Source organism: Notolepis coatsorum (assembly GCF_963971535.1).
Source record: "Notolepis coatsorum genome assembly, chromosome: 1".
NCBI lineage: Eukaryota > Metazoa > Chordata > Actinopteri > Aulopiformes > Paralepididae > Notolepis > Notolepis coatsorum.
Genome location: NC_140165.1, coordinates 219027456 through 219045255, shown reverse-complemented (window position 1 = coordinate 219045255; position 17800 = coordinate 219027456). Strand labels below are relative to the sequence as shown.

At 42.1% G+C, this 17800-nt stretch overlaps 1 protein-coding gene across 1 annotated transcript in view; it reads right to left on the bottom strand.

Moving 5' to 3' along the window:
- The window catches only part of rasa2 (RAS p21 protein activator 2), a 196659-nt gene that overhangs the window by 118462 nt on the left and 60397 nt on the right, over positions 1–17800 (bottom strand). Inside the window, exons 3-5 of the mRNA XM_084332855.1 lie at positions 17680–17783; positions 16918–17012; positions 3207–3283 (exon numbers count right to left, since the gene is read on the bottom strand). Coding sequence (XP_084188981.1) covers positions 3207–3283; positions 16918–17012; positions 17680–17783 — 276 coding nt within the window. The remainder of the gene's footprint in view (positions 1–3206; positions 3284–16917; positions 17013–17679; positions 17784–17800) is intronic.

The following is a 17800-nucleotide window of genomic DNA, read 5'->3' as shown; positions in this document are numbered from 1 at the left end:
ATGGGTTATTGAGTGACCATCAATATGGTTTTAGGAGCAATAGATCAACATCCTTAGCAGTGATAGATTTTGTGGAAAATATATCAACAGCAATGAATGAAAAACAACCCTCAATAGGTGTATTTATTGACTTACGTAAAGCATTTGACACAATCATTCCCTGCTTTTACAAAAAATGGAACGGTATAGAATAAGGAGTCACTCACTATAAATTTTTTTTATTATATCTTGCAGCATATTTTAAATTTCTCTTTCTTATATTAAAATATATTTCGTTTTTAAGAATTTGTAAGGGATAGGCAAAAATAAGCATGTGCTATTGATTTTGGATTTTGTGTGTGAGCTTGCCTTGAATATGTACATTTGTGATTTCTTTTCCTTTTGTAAGTCCACACGGGTGTTTGATTTGTCTGTAAACAAGACCGAAAAATAAACTTCATTCATTCAACTGACTTTCATTCCCTAAACCGTAATCCTAATAGCTAGCAATGCCTAACCCTAACATTCAACCTTATAAATATTGATATACTTATATACACGTCATGCCCTTTTTCCCTTGTGAGAAGGACCAGCAAAAACATCAACACAAGTACTTTTCTGGTCACGTGATCAGTGTATTCTTATGGAGACTCTTGCAACACACACACACACACACACACGCACACACACACACACAGATATAGACCACACAAATAGACAACAAGTCGCAATTAACGATACCCACAGGGGACAGAGGATGTTGAACGTGGATGCAATAGAGTTAGCAGCCCTGTGTGTCAGAGTTAAACAACCCGAGCACCATGGTAAGGTCTCTGAGCCCTGGGGGACTGGAAGCAAGCTACTTGTCACTACCCTCAGAGAGAAGTAGGATGGAAGACCAGTAAATGTCAATCGTGTAATGGTTTGCTGTAATTACACTATTACAGATATGCGACAGGGAATGTGCAGGTTTCAACGAGTTAAAATTAAGACCTTTTTAATACCAATTTCATGACCATACTAGCAAATAAAACAACAACTTTGAACCGACAGCTGCACTTGTGCTGCTCCAATTCTAATTCTTGTGTGTTCCAGACGCACCAAGCTCCCGGTAGCCCCACAGAAAACAATACTCGAATACAAAAACATTTCATATATTTAATCTACCCCCCCCCCCCCCCCCCCCCAAATTCTTTTTATACCTGTGCAAATGAAATCTAAGACTTTTTAAAACCTTTTATGGCCTTAAATTGAGAATTATGAATTGAATACTTATTAATACCCCGCAGATCTGAATAGACAGATAAGCATGTATTGTTTTTATTGTTTATTAACCCCTATTCATTATTTATTAATTAGGCATGATTGGGCGGCACGGCGGTGCAGTGGTTAGACAGAAGCAAGAAGGTCCAGGGTTTGAACCCGACGGGGCCTTTCTGTGTTTGTGTGGGTTTCCTCTGGGTACTCTGGTTTCCTCCCACGTTAAAAAGACATGAATGCTGCTGTAGCTACATACGCCTGCCAAAGGTACCGACATTTCAACCGGAGTCGGTTCCCGGCGTCTGTCTGTGGCTGACCACTAAGTTGTTCAATTACAAAGAAAATCATTAAAGGTGACATGCATTATAAACATCTTTTTTGAGTCTCTAGCATTGTATTATAGTAATAGGAGTTAGTATCAATGTGTTTTTGTGTCTAAATACCATATTGGCGGATTGCTCTCATTCAGCTCAGACCATTTCCTGCTAGATTTAATTACGTCATCCTGATTTGAGGCATATGTTGACGTCAGCGGGCTCTGGGTAAGCGGACAGTGATCCGATTGGCTCTGTGGTTGTAGCGCACCAAACAAGGGTTTGACAGAGCGAGCAAGAGAGAGAGAGAGAATCAGATAGACCCTCGCAACAGAGCACACATACACACTGTGCCGCGCGGAGCTGCTCCCGAATCGAGAGAGAGACCACCGTGCAAACACTCACAAATAGTGCTAGGAATAGCAATTTAAACTTCATTCATCTGGTGGTTTGCCCACCAGAGCAAGATGCTTAACCCTTTCACTGCCACACTACAGAAGGTTAACCTTTTACTATCACACTACCGACGGCAACCGAATGTGAATGTATTCCTCACATTCACACCGACGGCGGAGGTGACCATGCAAGGTGCCAACCTGCTCATCGGGAGCAGTTAGGGGTTAAGTGCCTTTCTCAAGGACATCTCGACACGCTGCCGGGAGAAGATGGAATCGAACCGGGAACCTTCTGATTACCAGACGACTACCTCCTGATCCACTGCAGCACCTTCTTCCTTCGACTCTGATTAACACATCGGTTGCCAGCCGGATTTTGCCAGCACATTTGCGAACGCATAAACTATATCTTAAATTATGGCTATGTGTCTAATACACCCGTCGCTTATCAATGACTTGCTTGCAGTCAACATGTACGAAACTGAGTTTTTTCATCAGTACATTTCCGTTTGATACCGTTTTGAATAAGAGTATAGTTTCGGAGAGTTCTAGTAATTTCAGAGAAATTCCGCGAAAATAGCCATTCACTGGAATACACAAAACACGTAGTCATTTTCCGGCTGATTTATGAATCGTTTTCAAATAAACGCTAGATTATTGAGAGTATTTGTGTTCTTATGCACGATACAAATCGGGCTGAAAAATCATTTATTCGTGCCACACACACACACACACGTTGTGAAATCTGTGAAAAACAACTTTGATTAACCCAAAACTGGTAACATAGATTCCTTACCTCAGATCAGATGTTCTGCAAAAAGATGAATCCAATTCCTGATCGCCATTCCAAATATTGATCGCGTTTATTGATCCAACGTTATAGTCCGAGACGCATAATCCAAGCTGCTTCCAGCCTCGCCGGAGTATTTCTCTGATGCACTTTTTCACTCAATCCAATCCAATGATATGCATTACCATCCGGGAGACGATAGGGGGCGGTATTTGCCCTTTGAGCTCAGAGCCATTCCCAATGATAATGTCAGGCTGGACGGATGAAAAATGAATGGATATCGCTAATAAAATAAATAACGATTAAATAACGAGAAATCTCGTTATTGGCAACCAACGCATGGCGGTCAACAATGAGATTTCTCGTTGTTGGCAACCAATGTGTTAAGTGTAAATCAAGCACTTGAAACATCGTGTCTGAATGTGTCACAAGGCTCGTCCTGGGAGGAGGAGGCTGTGGGGTACTCACCGAACCAGCAGCTGTTGACACACTGAGCCGGTCTCTGTGATCAGTTCATTCAAGCGCAACTCCAGGTGAACCTTACCCTATCAGAGAGAAGGGGGGGGAGACGACACAGAGCAGATAAGCACTAGGGATGCACCGATCCGACTTTTTCAGTCCCGATACCGATACCTGGGCTTTGGGTATCGGCCGATACCAAGTACCGATCAGATACCCATTGTTCAATTAATAAACTGTATGCCTCACTCTGTGGAAGAGACTGGGATCATTATTTTGTGCAAGGCAACATCAGGCTTGACTTAAAACATTCCTTTCCTAACTTAGTGAAACAAAATGTAACAAATTAACACATAATTATAAATGTACTGAATTGTTATTTCTTATTATAAATATATTTTTTTAATCAGATATTTCATAATTTTTTTATATATATATATATATATATATATATATATATATACTGTATAACCAGCTATTTTTGTCATATCGGGGCCGATATCCGATATCAATATCGGAGCATCCCTAATAAGCACTACGGGACCTCTTGCGTACGTCTTTCTCACTTGAGTCACAAGTTGAATCGCCAGTTAGTCATGAGGTCCAAATCTTTTTTTTTTAGCCTACTTTCTCCTATTTTTCTCTGATTTTCTCCCCGTCCCAATTAGTCGTTGTGCCAATTCCCCCCCTCCCCTACCTGGTTGTTGTACGCATGTTCTCCCACGAGTCGGTACAAGAGTGTCCTGATGTCGAACGCACGCTTCCTCCGAGACGTGCACAGTCAAGCCAGTGACGCTCTTTTCACTTGGCAGCGAGGACTCATTGGTGAAGTGTAACGCGTGGGAGGGCACGCTATCTCCACCAAGTCCTGCCCCGCTTAGCAAGCGCCGAGATTCCCACCCGCCAGCTTTTCCACCCCCTAATACTGCCAATTGTATTAGTATGAACGGCCAGCCAAGCTGGTAGCAACGCCGAGAGCTGGGCTCAAACCCAGCGTCTCCTGCGTTGGTGACGACGGCAATCTCCGCTACGCCACCTGACCACCCATGAGGTCCAAATCTGAAGTGTGATTCCACGTCATAAAAAAAGACAGGTTTCAAGCCGGAGGTATGGAATTCCTATGTGGCGACGCAGTCACACCTGGAGAGTGGAGCCGGATCCAACTGCAAAACTGCATGCACTCAAACACTTAAAAAAGGGGCACTTAGGCCTAATCAGGGGAAAAATAAATCCTGATTTATTTCTCACACATATCCTAAAACCAGAGACAAGCTTTGCACACATTGATTTAGTTTGACAGCTACTGAGAGTTAAGTCATACAGAGCGGGTCCCATGGTCCCGCTGAGCAGACAGGAATTTAGTTCCGTGACTCACTCTCTAATCAGTTCCAAAACCGCTCGGTCCCATGAAATACCATACAAAAACCAGACACAGTACAACTCCACATGAACGAGATGGAATTATCACTAATGCTCTCATCATGTGGAAAGCCACAAGAAATTAGCCCCACTGCGACCAAGGGGCAGGGCGGTAGAGGATGTGACTAAGGACCAGAGGATCTTGACCCCCCCCCAACTCTTGCTGGTTCAGCGTGAGATGAGCCACAGTAGCTGTAGTGTTTGTGAACAACACTCGACGTCTTTATCAGGTCGGATGTGGTGAAGGCTGCCTCCCTCGCCTTTGGAAGTGTCAGAAGAAGAAAAAAAAGGCACTAAACAAAAACGCCCACGCACTCGATCACACTCTCTGCGATTCAGCAGTGTGCGTTGGAGTGAGATCGCAGGCGGCGCTTGAAAGATAGGCTTTTAGCCAAATGTGATAATTAACCACAGTGTCAGAATGAGCTAATATCCCCTGGCCGCCCGACATTCACATTTAAAATTCTCACATCGTAATTTGGAACATCTTTTCACACAACTACGATCAACAATGCTTGCCAAGATAACGCCGACAATATTATCCATTTATTTGGTCCCAGTTACCAATTATTATCCCTGCTGCTGGCAACAGTATATCTCCATTGTAACAGCAAGCTGTTCACAAATCCAATCTATGAACCAATCACTCATGCCTCGGCCCAATCTCTGCATCACACCAACTCAGTTCTCAGACTGCTGCATCCACTGCGGGCTCCTTTACACCCCAGAGAGGTATCACAGTCATCTATCTATGATTATCATTGATGCACATTTGAATAAATACAAAAAGAAAATAATAATAAGTGTCTACTTGTGAGGACTCCTACAGGTCGGTTGGTGCGCCTGCGCAGTAGAATCAGGAAGTGTCGGGGGCAGCGTGAGCCTCCCACGCGTTACTCCTCGCCACAGAGATCGAGCTGCGCAAGTGAAAAGATGCGACTGCTGTTACCTCAAGTACCGGAGGGGACTTGTGCTATGTATGACTTAGTCCACATTGCAGCCGGCTTGTGGGAGGCAAGAAACAGCGTTCGTGACAGGGGAGGGTTGAATTGGACGATACGAAATTGGGATGGGAGAAAATATAGAAAATGGGAGAAAAAGTGAAAAAAAAAAAAGTGTCTACTTGTGAGTGAATCGACATAGCATCGCATGCCAAGAATAGCCAGGCATGGACCAAATCACCATATTTACACGGCGGCCATTTAGCTTAAAGCCCAACTTGCAGGTTAAACCCTACTCTTCAATTATGGGTAGTTTACATCATTGGTATTTAATTAAAAAAAATATTCATTTGACGCCGGAAATGCCACTCAGAAAGAGTTAAAAAGGTCCACGCACGAATAACATGCACGCACGAATCAAAAAAGCTTATCAGAGCTATCAGGGCCATGACGTCACGCGAGGCAACTTTCCCCTACTTCTGATCCACTACAAGGAGTTTTGATGAGTGCAGAAAGCTATTTCCTTGATCCAAATGGACGCCTTACAAGACGCAAATGGGTTTAATCGTCTGAGACTTTGATGGACCAGCTACAACTGGTTGAAAAAGGTAGTTATAATGTTTTTAATGTCGTAAAAAAAGAACTACATTTACCACTAGGTAGCCTGTTGTTCAGTACAGCAGCGCTACTGGTCTGTGGGCTGTCGCCTTATCCCCGGGTCATAGTATCAAGCTGGCTATATGGCTCTGGCTAACGTTACCCCGCTAACGTTAGCATTATGTCTACTGTGGTGCATGTAAAAGAGTTTTGGGAACGAGTAAAATGTGTAGGTCCTCTTCTCAGACCTGTGAGGCAAAGCACTGCTGCACACACATCCTGCCGGCTAGCAAGCTATGCGCCCCGGCATGTTGATACGATAGTAGCCCCTTTAGCTGCACTCGGTGCATCAGTGACGATAGCTATGAGCTAACTAACGCTACAAGCTCAAACACCTTATAACTACTACTATTGTCGTGTCCATAAGTTCCTTGGCAGAATACTTGTGATGACAAAGATATACAAAGAGGAGAGAACCATTTTAAATCGGGTGATGTTATGAGTTTCGGCTACCAAGCTAAGCTAAGCTACGTTAGCTAACTTAGCTAGCTTCTAACGGTGTATACACAATATGTACAACGACACAATGATTTTCATTAGTACAAATATGGTAACATGGTTGTGGCTTTTACAAATAGTGGTTAGCTTTAGAGATGGATGGCTATGATCACGGAGCAATAGTGTTGTTAGGTGAAACGGATACATTTTCATTCATTACTCCTCGGCTAGTAGTAGCAAGGCTCTCTGCCTGCCACTAGCTGTGTGTGACTCTCAGACTCTCTGTGTGTGTGACTCTCAGGTGCCCTGCACCTGCCGTGACGACATAATTTCGATTACACGCGCACGTTATGAACCATTGATTAAAATATCCACGTGCGTGGTGATTGTGTTGGGCAGACAAAATGTTTGATAAAAACGCTAAAACTTGGTCAATTTCAATATTTTTTTCTCTTCTTCATGAAAGTCACCGTTGGCCTAGTCCACATTGTTTATTGAACAAAAATACAACCTGCAAGTTGGCCTTTAAATGTCAACAAAATGTCTTATTTTGTTCTTACCTGGGATTCAGCAATGTTTTCTTATTTTTGCTTTTCTCTTCGGCAAGACCAAATTCTATGAGTGGTCGACAGCACTCTTACCCAGATAAGAAACTCTTACCCAGATAAAAAAAAATTAAAGCCTACCATTGGTCAATTGGCCCCAAACACGACTTAAAAAACCCAGAACTTTTCAATAATAATAATATTTATTATTATTCTTTATTTTTAATTTTTTTTATTATTGCAAAACAAAATTATTAAAAGTCAGTACTCAACACACAATGCATAATGAAACTAACAATTAAGGTGGCTAAAATGACATGCAAGTACAGAAACAGAAAACAAAAAAAAGTATATAATAATATTTTACCGTATACAGTGTATATCCAACGAAATGACCAATTATACCAATGTCTTATACAGGATATACTCCTAATACCTATTATCTAAAACCCTACACACATATGCTCCAGCTCGAACCCCCCCCTCCCGGACCCCTCCTTGGATAGTACCTCCATTATCCCTCACTCCTAACCAGACACTACCATTATAAGCTAGCTTTTATTCTCTCCACCACTTCTAACCACATTGACATTTTGGATTCGTTGAGACCCAGAATTCTTGCTGTAGATATTTCTTGATAAATCACATCGAGATATGCAAGAAACCATACCTTCCGGCACATTTTTTCCGGTTGAAACCAGCGTGATGCGATCAGTTTTTTTAGCTACTGTGATACCCGATAAAACCAATCTCTTTAGCTGTGGATTTACTGCAAACTCAAAAACATCATTCAATAGTAATACAGAGGGGTGTACTGGTATATTCCAAGATACGAGTTTTGATAATTGATGGGTCACATCTTTCCAGAATGCCTTAACTGGTGGGCAGTCCCAATACATGTGCATAAATGTCCCTTCGTCTCCATTTGTACATTGGGAGCATTTTGAGTCTTGTTTGAGACCCATTCTGTTCAGTCTTATAGGAGTCCATATAATATAATATTTATTATTATTATAACTTATTGTGTGCGTTCTGCTTCTGAAATGGATTATATATTGCGGTTAGAACAATTAGATGCTCTGGCCGCCCAGGCCGTATGCATAGAACGCATATTTAGAGATAGTCTAGATCAGTGGTTCTCAAACTGTGGTACACGTACCACTAGTGGTACTTGGTGGTACTGCTGGTGGTACTTGAAAAATAATAAAATAAAAAAATATTGCAGTCAGGCCACTGAACTTAGAAGCAGGCCAGGCCAGTGTTTCTAGTTGCGGCGGCGCGATAGTTAGATAACCTATGTGGGGAACAACCAGGAGATCACTGTGACAGAGAGTAATGCAGTCTAAACAGTCATAAATCTTTTATTAAACTTCAGCCCTGATCATAACCATTTTTATTTTTAGATTTTTTGTAATGTCAGATAAAAAAATGAAATACTCCCACTTTTCTGAAAAGAGTTGTTAAATCTGACATTACAAAAAATCCTATCAAAATGTACTTTGATATTGAACATATTTTACTTTGTGTGTTTTTTTTTACAATAATTTGTGATGCCCATCACAAACACTGGAATTTAAAGGGTAACAATTCAAAAATGCCTGCACCAGAATGCAGGAAATTATGTCTTTGTAACAAAATAATTGCTGGTGGGGGACCCCCACTTAGAAAGTGGCCTGACTGGGGCTATATTTCACACTATATTTCCCAGCCTGAATTATTTCCCCAGTCGGGCCCTGCTTATGCGAGTTGTCAATGGACAACAACATGCTGTGTGTGTGAGAGAGTGAGTGAGTGAGTGAGTGAGTGAGTGAGTGAGTATTAAGTACATTTGCTGAAATACAGTTCTTAATTTTCTCACTTGCTATGTGAGAATGTTAGTTATTATGTTCTCAATGCCCCTTGCATTGTATGAGTTGTGTGGAAGAGTTTGCTAGTTCTAGTGCTACCCCTTTGTACATTGTGGCTGTGTCTGACAAAAGTTAACAATAAATAATGGTATTAGGAATCCATTTGCCTCCTGCATGAACTGTGCATAGCTGAATAGACTGTATTTTAACGTCGGTCATATGGTGGTACTTGGAGAGCCAGCTACGTTCTCAGGTGGTACTTGGTGTAAAAAGTTTGAGAACCACTGGTCTAGATCTATTTGCAGAGCCAGATGAGTGGCTGCTTAACCGTTTCAGATTGCCAAGAGCGGTCCTTTTAGATATATGCAATACTCTGGAGCCTCAACTCAGACACAACACACGCCGGTCAAATCCTATGCCTCCTCACCTACAAGTAGGGATGTCCGATATTATCGGCCAATATCGGCATTAAAATGTGATATCGGAAAATATCGGTATCCGTTTTCAGAAAAAAAATAAATAAAAAAAAATCTCTTCATTTCTATAACCTTTATTTACCCAGGCAAGCAAGTAAGAACAAATTCTGATTTTATTTATCGTCAAAAGTATGCATAATGTTGTGTTAATTCCACAACAAGAGATATGTAATGTTAATTACCTGAAATTATTCCATTTTTTGGGGGGGGAAACCCTGCATATATCTGTATCGGTTGATATCGGTATCGGAAATTAAGAGTTGGACAATATCGGTATATCGGTAAAAAAGCCAATATCGAGCATCCCTACCTACAAGTTTTGAGCGCACTCTGGGTTTTAGCCACAGGGACCTTTCAGAGAGAGATGACAGGTGATGGGTCCGGTATTTACCAACCTACTGCAGTGGTTCAGTATTGACAAAGCATACTTTGCTGGAACGATTCATTTTGCACCTATATAAGTATAAGTCTTTATTAGTCATCAGATTAACACATACACATACAATGGGCGCCCCACAGGAACACACACACACGTGCACTGAGTCGTGAGACGTGTGTGTGTCATTTTGAGATCAGTCGCAAATCGCTTCCTGTTGAAAATGCCGAACCTCAGCTGTTTTGCACACGCCTCATTCGCCTTATAAAAAGGAGCTGGCGGGGCGTGTCTGTATGCAAATGATTGAGCGAAGAGAATGCACATTTTAGTTTAAGAATGAGTGGGATTAATCATTCAACACACCTGGGTAAGAACAGATTTTGACGTTCAGACCGGATTGATGAATGCGGCGGTGACTTCTTATTTTTCTTTTTTTTGTCAGGCCACTGAACTTATAAGCAGACCAAACTAGCGCTTTCCCCAAGGGGATCAATAAAAGAATATCTTATCTTATAAACTAGTAAAATAATCTGCCAGTGCAGTAAGCAAATTTGGCTTCTCTCTCCTAATTGGATAAAGTGTGAACGGGATACCAGAACATGTATTTGTTTACTGCAGAGCGGAGTGATCAGTGATGGCTGTCAGAATGTAGAGCTATTTAAGACATATTTGAACAAAAATCAACTTACAGCACCTTTAACTAGCTTATTTTTAAGAGCCACATTGCCAACACTAAAAGGAGTGGATGTTACGAGAACGCGTTGAAGCTGGTCACGTCGGGAGACCTTGTGCTTAGCATGAGGCTAACATGCGTGTGTGTGTGTGTGTGTGTACTATGATTATTCCTTTAAAACACTCAAATAATCATCGCCCACGTTGACTTACAATGGAACTCAGCTGACCTTAGCACCAACCGGCCTGGCTCTACATACAAATAGCAACATGCAGATGATCTGGCATTTCCTCATAAATACGCTTGCTGTGCCATCTCATACAGGCCCACCACAAACTGAGATAGAAGATTTTAAATTGCTTATTGTGTTTCCGTAACTTGACTGGCATGCGTCGTGCCTGACGGGGCCCATCAGCGCTGCAAACAACATGTGGAGCGGTGAGACATCCTTGGCATCATAAACAGGAAGTGTGGAGGTGTTTGTTTATGTCCCAGTTATGAGTCTGACTAACAAACCAATTGTAATCAATAGGACTGGTCCACACACTATGCTGAATCACCCGAATCACAACCAGTAATGTCAGGGGGGCTATAACGCATGAGCAACGCATGGGCCTTAGTCCTAAAACCCACCTCAACCCTGCTCATTTTGACAACCTAGGATGGCTTAGAGTAGACAACAGAGTACAGCAACTTGCAATGGGCCTGGTCTACAATATACACTACACCACTGGGATACCCATGTACATGTCGAAATACTTCCCAAAGGTCAATGAATTCCACGACCACAACACCAGAGGGAGTTCCACAAATCATGTTCAACCCAGATTCGGCTCCAACAAGGGACTAACACGTTTCGCAATTATGCCACCCTCCTTCAAAACCGCTCTCAAAGAGCACCTACGGGTGGCTGCATTACAAACTGGCCCCTGTAAATGTCCAAATCCTCTTTGTTTTCACATTTAGCTGGGTTTTAACATTGAAGTGAACGGGCACTTCCACATCCGTACTTCACATTGCATCAAACTTGATATTCAGAAGGGGATCAATAAAGGAATACATTATCTTATCTTAATATGACGGTGAGATGAATAATAGCGATTGGGATGGAAATGTGTGTATATATATATATATTAGTGCCGTCAATAGATTTGAAAAGAATTACTCATTAATCACACAATTCTGTATTTAATCAATAAATTAATCATGATGAATCGCATTTTCTACTCAAGACCGAAGCTTGTAACAGATATTTACTTGAGTAAATCATGGAATTAATGTAGAATCAACACAAAGAAAGTATATTTAGATTCAAAGACTTATTTTAATAGCTTTCTTTGATCTTTGAATACATGTTCTCTCCTGTGAAATACAAATGTTCAACAAAACCATTAATATTGACTCAGCTTTAAAGACCTCTTTCTTATATCCACGGCGCTAACAGAAATAAAAACCCAGGCCTATGTTAAAGTGCAGATTGGCTTAGAGGACGATAATGTCTTGAATGAACTACCAGTAATATAAATCATATTAACAACACAAATGTGTTCCATCTTCATGTCAGATGATTTTCAAAAAGGTGCATGAGTCAATGCAAAAAAAGAACAAGCAAAGATACTGCTGAAAGTTCAGAACGTTCCATCGATTAATCTAGAATTTTTTTTTTAACACATTAAATCATTTAAATTAATATCCTAAATGAAAGCATTAACTTTGACAGCCCTAATATATATATATATATATATTACAATTGCACTCTGGTTGGACGCCAAACTTTTTTGTTGTACTGTATTTGTGCTGTATGACGACAATACATTTGAATCTAAAACTGTATGCCAGAGTACAGGAAAAGGAAAGGATGGAGCAGCACGTCTAGGATCATGCAGTTGAATTTTTGTGGAATACAGTGAGCCAGCGTTCACTCTTCACTCTGTTGTTGCTCACTTGTGAACAAAGTGGTGGCCTATTCTCCCAAATTCATGCCACAACCTTTTCACTTTGTTCTCTAAAGTCACACCTCTTCTCCCCCGCATTAGAGATGAAAGACATCCTCCCGTTCCGGCCCGTAAGGGCATAGAAGGTAGTAGTACTATAGGCAAGGTAGATTCCTTAGTAGCAGAGTGCATAATAGTAAACGACAGTACAAAGGTCATTCGGTTTTGGAGAGGAAAAAATTCACACCCGTGTTGTCTTCATTGCCCCGTCTTCCATTGCGAGGTGTGCCCAATACAGTCCAAAAGGGACAGCGACTTGGCACTTGGCTGGGGAGAGCGAGACTGCAGCAAAGTTGTACAGTTACATTAGATGTGCTTCTCAGTGTTTTAGCCTGCATGGAATTCTTATTAAGTTAGTCATAATCTGTTAAATAGGTCAGCATTTGTTCAATAATGCTTTGTAACGCTGTCTGGCTGAGACTAACAGGAAGCTCTTCGGTTTCCGGACAGAATTTCATTCAGAATCAAGAAAACATCACACAGGTAAAAATGTATATATAAATTCACTTTGGATGGGAATACTGTTAATTTGTATTCCCATCCACGTGATTGTGAAATTGGATTCGCAACCAAATGTCAGGCCTGAAACCTTCTACATTACAAAGTGATTTGTGAAGATGTTGTGAAATGAATCGCTTTCATTTTCGAGGTATGGTGTGCGTGTGTGTGTATAGGGTAAGGAAGTCCCCACGTTCATTTCCTTCCCGGGAAAACAATTTGGCTAAACCCGCAATGACATAAGTCAGAATTCTTAGAAACCCAGGGGGCATTACGCTGTGTGTAAAACGTGTTTCATACTTCTTGTGGATATTGTGCAACGGTGGCCTGTGTGACTGTGTGTGCAGGGTCCACACAGCGTCTGAGCCCACCACCAGGTTGTTCTACAATGATTGGCATCGCTATGGTGATAGAACATGTACTCCGTTCTGCAAGCTCCCCCGATCATAATAACTATGAAACGACTTATGCCCAGTCTCCACTATCCAGGGTTTAGCCGTGCTGTGGCCTGTCGGGCACACAGTGAGCGTCTCCATTGTCGTTAGAACCTGGCCAGACCTGGCTGGACCCCGGCTGAGAGAGCCACCTTTCACTACCTGGCCAGACCTGGCTAGACCCCGGCTGAGAGAGCCACCTTTCACTACCTGGCCAGACCTGGCTAGACCCCAGCTGAGACAGCCACCTTTCACTACCTGGCCAGACCCCGGCTGAGAGAGCCACCTTTCACTACCTGGCCAGACCTGGCTAGACCCCGGCTGAGACAGACACCTTTCACAACCTGGCCAGACCTGGCTGGGACTGTTGTATCATCATGTTTTAGCTTGTGTACCACAGTTGCTGGTGTGAATTTTGAAAGTTTACAAGAAACGGTTGTGACACAAACCCAACCATACTATGCTACACCATGGCTAACCACCGCCAGGCTGACCATAGCTAAGGGACACAAGGCAACAGTCATTGTAGTTCAGAGACCGTGTGCGTCGTCCGCACCGTAAGGACCATGCATGAAGTATGAAACAGTTCTGTGTGGGTGATGGCAGGAGGACTGCTGACCAAAATTAAACTTAAAAAACAAAAACAATCCAATCTGTAATTCAAACGGAAACAAATGCACCACCCCCCCAAAACTGGTTTTAACACAAAGTGCATTGCCTGTGAGGCGTCACTACGGGCAGACTGGTTAACCCTGCAGTGAATGAATGAGTGAGTTAGTGATGTTGCTAGTTGTCATGGAGGTGCTCCACATATATATATATTAGGGATGTCCGATATTATCGGCCGATAGGCAGTAAAATGTGATATCGAAAAATATCGGTATCGGTAAAAAAAAAAAAAAAAAAAAAAAAAAAACGTTTTTTTTTTTTTTTTTTAACCTTTATTTACCCAGGCAAGCAAGTAAGAACCAATTCTTATTTTATTTATTGTCAAAAGTATGCATTTTGGTTTAATTCAACAACAAGAGATATGTAATGTTAATTTTTACTTTTTTAATTATCATATTTTGCACAGATAATGCTTACATTTAGAAAGCCTTTTGAATGCATCCAGTGAAATTATTAGTTACCTGAAATTATTTCCGTTTTTTTGGGGGGAAACCCTGCATATATCGGTATCGGTTGATATCGGTATCGGTATCGGTATCGAAATTAAGAGTTGGACAATATCGGAATATCGGTATCGGTAAAAAAGCCAATATCGAGCATCCCTAATATATATATATATAATAATAAAAAAGGGAATAGAGAAATGTGTTCTCTCTCTAGCTGGTTGATAGGTCAGCTAAATTTCAAGCCCCAGACTCTTTTCTTGATCCTCCAATCGCAACTACGTTTCTCTTTTTTTTTATCTACTTTTTCTCCCTATTTTCTATTTTTCTCCCATCCCAATTTCATATTATCCAATTCTACCCTCCCCTGTCTCGAACGTTGTTAGACCATGCCTCCCACTGGTCGGCTGCAATGTGGACGAAGCCTTGCATCACGTATCCCCTCCGGTACACGAGGAGGCAGCCGTCGCATCTTTTTACCTGCACAGCGCGATCTCTCAGCGGCGAGGAGTAACGTGTGGGAGGCTCACGCTGCCCCCGTTGCTTCCTGATTCTGCTGTACAGGCGCACCAACCGACCTGTAGGAGTCGCCGTCCACAGCGTCCGATCCCCACCCACCGGCTTTCCCACCCCCTAATACTGCCAATTGTATTAGTATGAACGACCAGCCAAGCCGGAAGCAACGCCGAGAGCTGGGCTCGAACCCAGCATATCCTGCGTTAGTGGCGAGCGCCTTGCCCACTGCACCACTTAGCCGCCCCGAGGCAAAGGTGTTTTGAAATGTTGTCCAACTCTGCACAGGAGTGTTGTGTAGAACATTCCCAACTTTCTGAATGACCTGCGTCATCTAGCTTGATGAGAAGAGAATGGGTCAGCATAGTCATAGGAAACGTTCACAAATGGCTTCCCCATCTGGGAGACAAATAGAGCTGGAAGAAATAGTGTTATCTGAACAGCTCCTGTGACAACGCTGGGGATGTGACCAATCCTCTTCTTATAATCCTAGACTATCACCACATGATACAAAGCAGATTTCCATGACATTACTACGTTTCTCGTGTTATTTGCGGTGAGGGCAGGCAAGGGATGTGTAGTCGGAGAAAGACGTCTGTGCGTGTAATGCTGTAATAAGTGCTTTTAACGTGTCATCTCATCGGTCTGGGGGATTCTAATTACACTCCCTACACAGATCTGCCTCTATGTCACACAGCCTGCGAAACAGCTCTGCCCCAAGTGCCTTATTACTGGAACAAAAACTGACCTCTGCAACCAAATTAGTTTGAGAGAAAATGTAGTAATACCACACAAGTATTACAAATAACCAAATATTAAGCTCGTCTGAACATTTAGGAGTTATGCAGTGGATGTAGTTATCAGAAAAGTAAAGACTTTTTCTGCGTAAGGAAAATAAATAAATAAATAAATAAATAAGGCTGCAGAGAGGCTGTGAAATTTCACTTTTCTTTTTTTTGTATTTTATTTTTTAATTATTTTTTAAACATAACAAATTAGACACTCAAGCACTAACAGTAAACATCCAATGAAATCATCATTTGAATCATTATAAATGTAGTATACGAGATATATACCTAATACTTGCTATCTAATACCCTACATAATTATGCTCCTGCTCACCTTTTTCAAAACTATTTTGGTTCTTACTAGTAGAATAGGCTACACATAAGGGGGGGGGGGGGGGGGGGGGAAATAATATAATATTATTTATTCATCAATATGCTGAGAGAAAATTATACGAGTACAAGCAGCACAGGTTAGTTAAACCTCCTCTTTGGACAGAGACATTGGACAGAACGTAGGAGTGTGGATTCTAATGGCAGTAGGCCTAGAGACCTTCCTCACAGCTGCCATTCTGATGTGTTATAGCAGGGTAAACACAGGGGAACAGAACCATCATTAATGTTACGTTTACTAAGGCTGTGGTATTGCCCCATCTCAAATTCAGCCCTCTTTTCTTTTTTAAATATGTTTTTGTAGGTTTTTATTGCGTTTTTACTACCAGGCAGTCCGGTAGAGAGAGAGGGAGAGGAGGAAATGGGAGACAGAGCAGGGGAAGACATTCGGCAAAGAACGCCGGGTCCGGGAATCGAACCCGGGTTGGCGACGCAGCATGTTACGTGGTTCGCCACTTGGGCACCCCACAGCCCTCATTTCTTGATCAACGAATCACAACCGTGGCTTTCCTCGGACAAGATAGGTGGATCGTGTATGCTGGCTCACTGGAGTCGTACACATTCCAAAGTTAACACAGCTCTATGTGAACCCTATGGTATTGAAAAACTCGTCACCCACCTGGACTTCTGAGTTGGCATCCACTGGTTGTAGGCTGATCCAATGCTCCTTCCCACTGTATTTACACAGATCATCCTTCCGAATGGCCACCTTGCCTGAAAACACATGCAAACACACACGCACCAACACAAACACTGTTGGAATGGAATCTTGGAACCTATTCTACACGTTCAAATGACTGGCTGGTTCTTAGGGTTCCTCGAGTTTGCTCTGAACTAGGAAAAACTGCTTTTTCCTTTGATGCTTCCAACACCTGGAATGCCCTCCGACTGACTCCGACGCTGAAGGTTCTTCCTTCTCTTGCTGCATTTAAAAGTATGATCTCCAACCACTGTGTGTCGACTCGTAACGGTCTTCCCAGATTCTTTATCGTTTATTCTTATTCATTGTGCGTATATTTATGAAATTGCTGATGAACTATGTCTTGCTTTGTAAGCTCGTCGTCACTGTAAATGAGGTTAAGCTCAGTGTCTCACGGGTTGAAATAAAGGTTTGAAATTAAATGACAGGGGAGGAGACTGAATAGCCGGTAGACCATCCTGTATATGGCCAGTAAAGTCCAGAATAACTCCATAGAAAAGATCTTTACGTCCAGAGACCGAAGGCACATGCATCAGTTTAGGTCTCCACTAGATGTGTGGAGTTATGAATTACATGCAGTGTGATCACTTGTCTCGACAGGAAACATCCAACTCCAGCTCACTGACTAAGTGGAGAACCACATGGATCTGTGTGTGTGTGTTCTGTGTCTCAGTGACTCACCGACAGGGAAGTCCCTTTGGAAGACGCTCTTGGCGTAAACGTAGAAGGACAAACACTGAAATGGTCGTGGGATCTCAAAGTAGAAGTCTTCTCCATAGAAAGGGCTGTAAAATGAGATGAG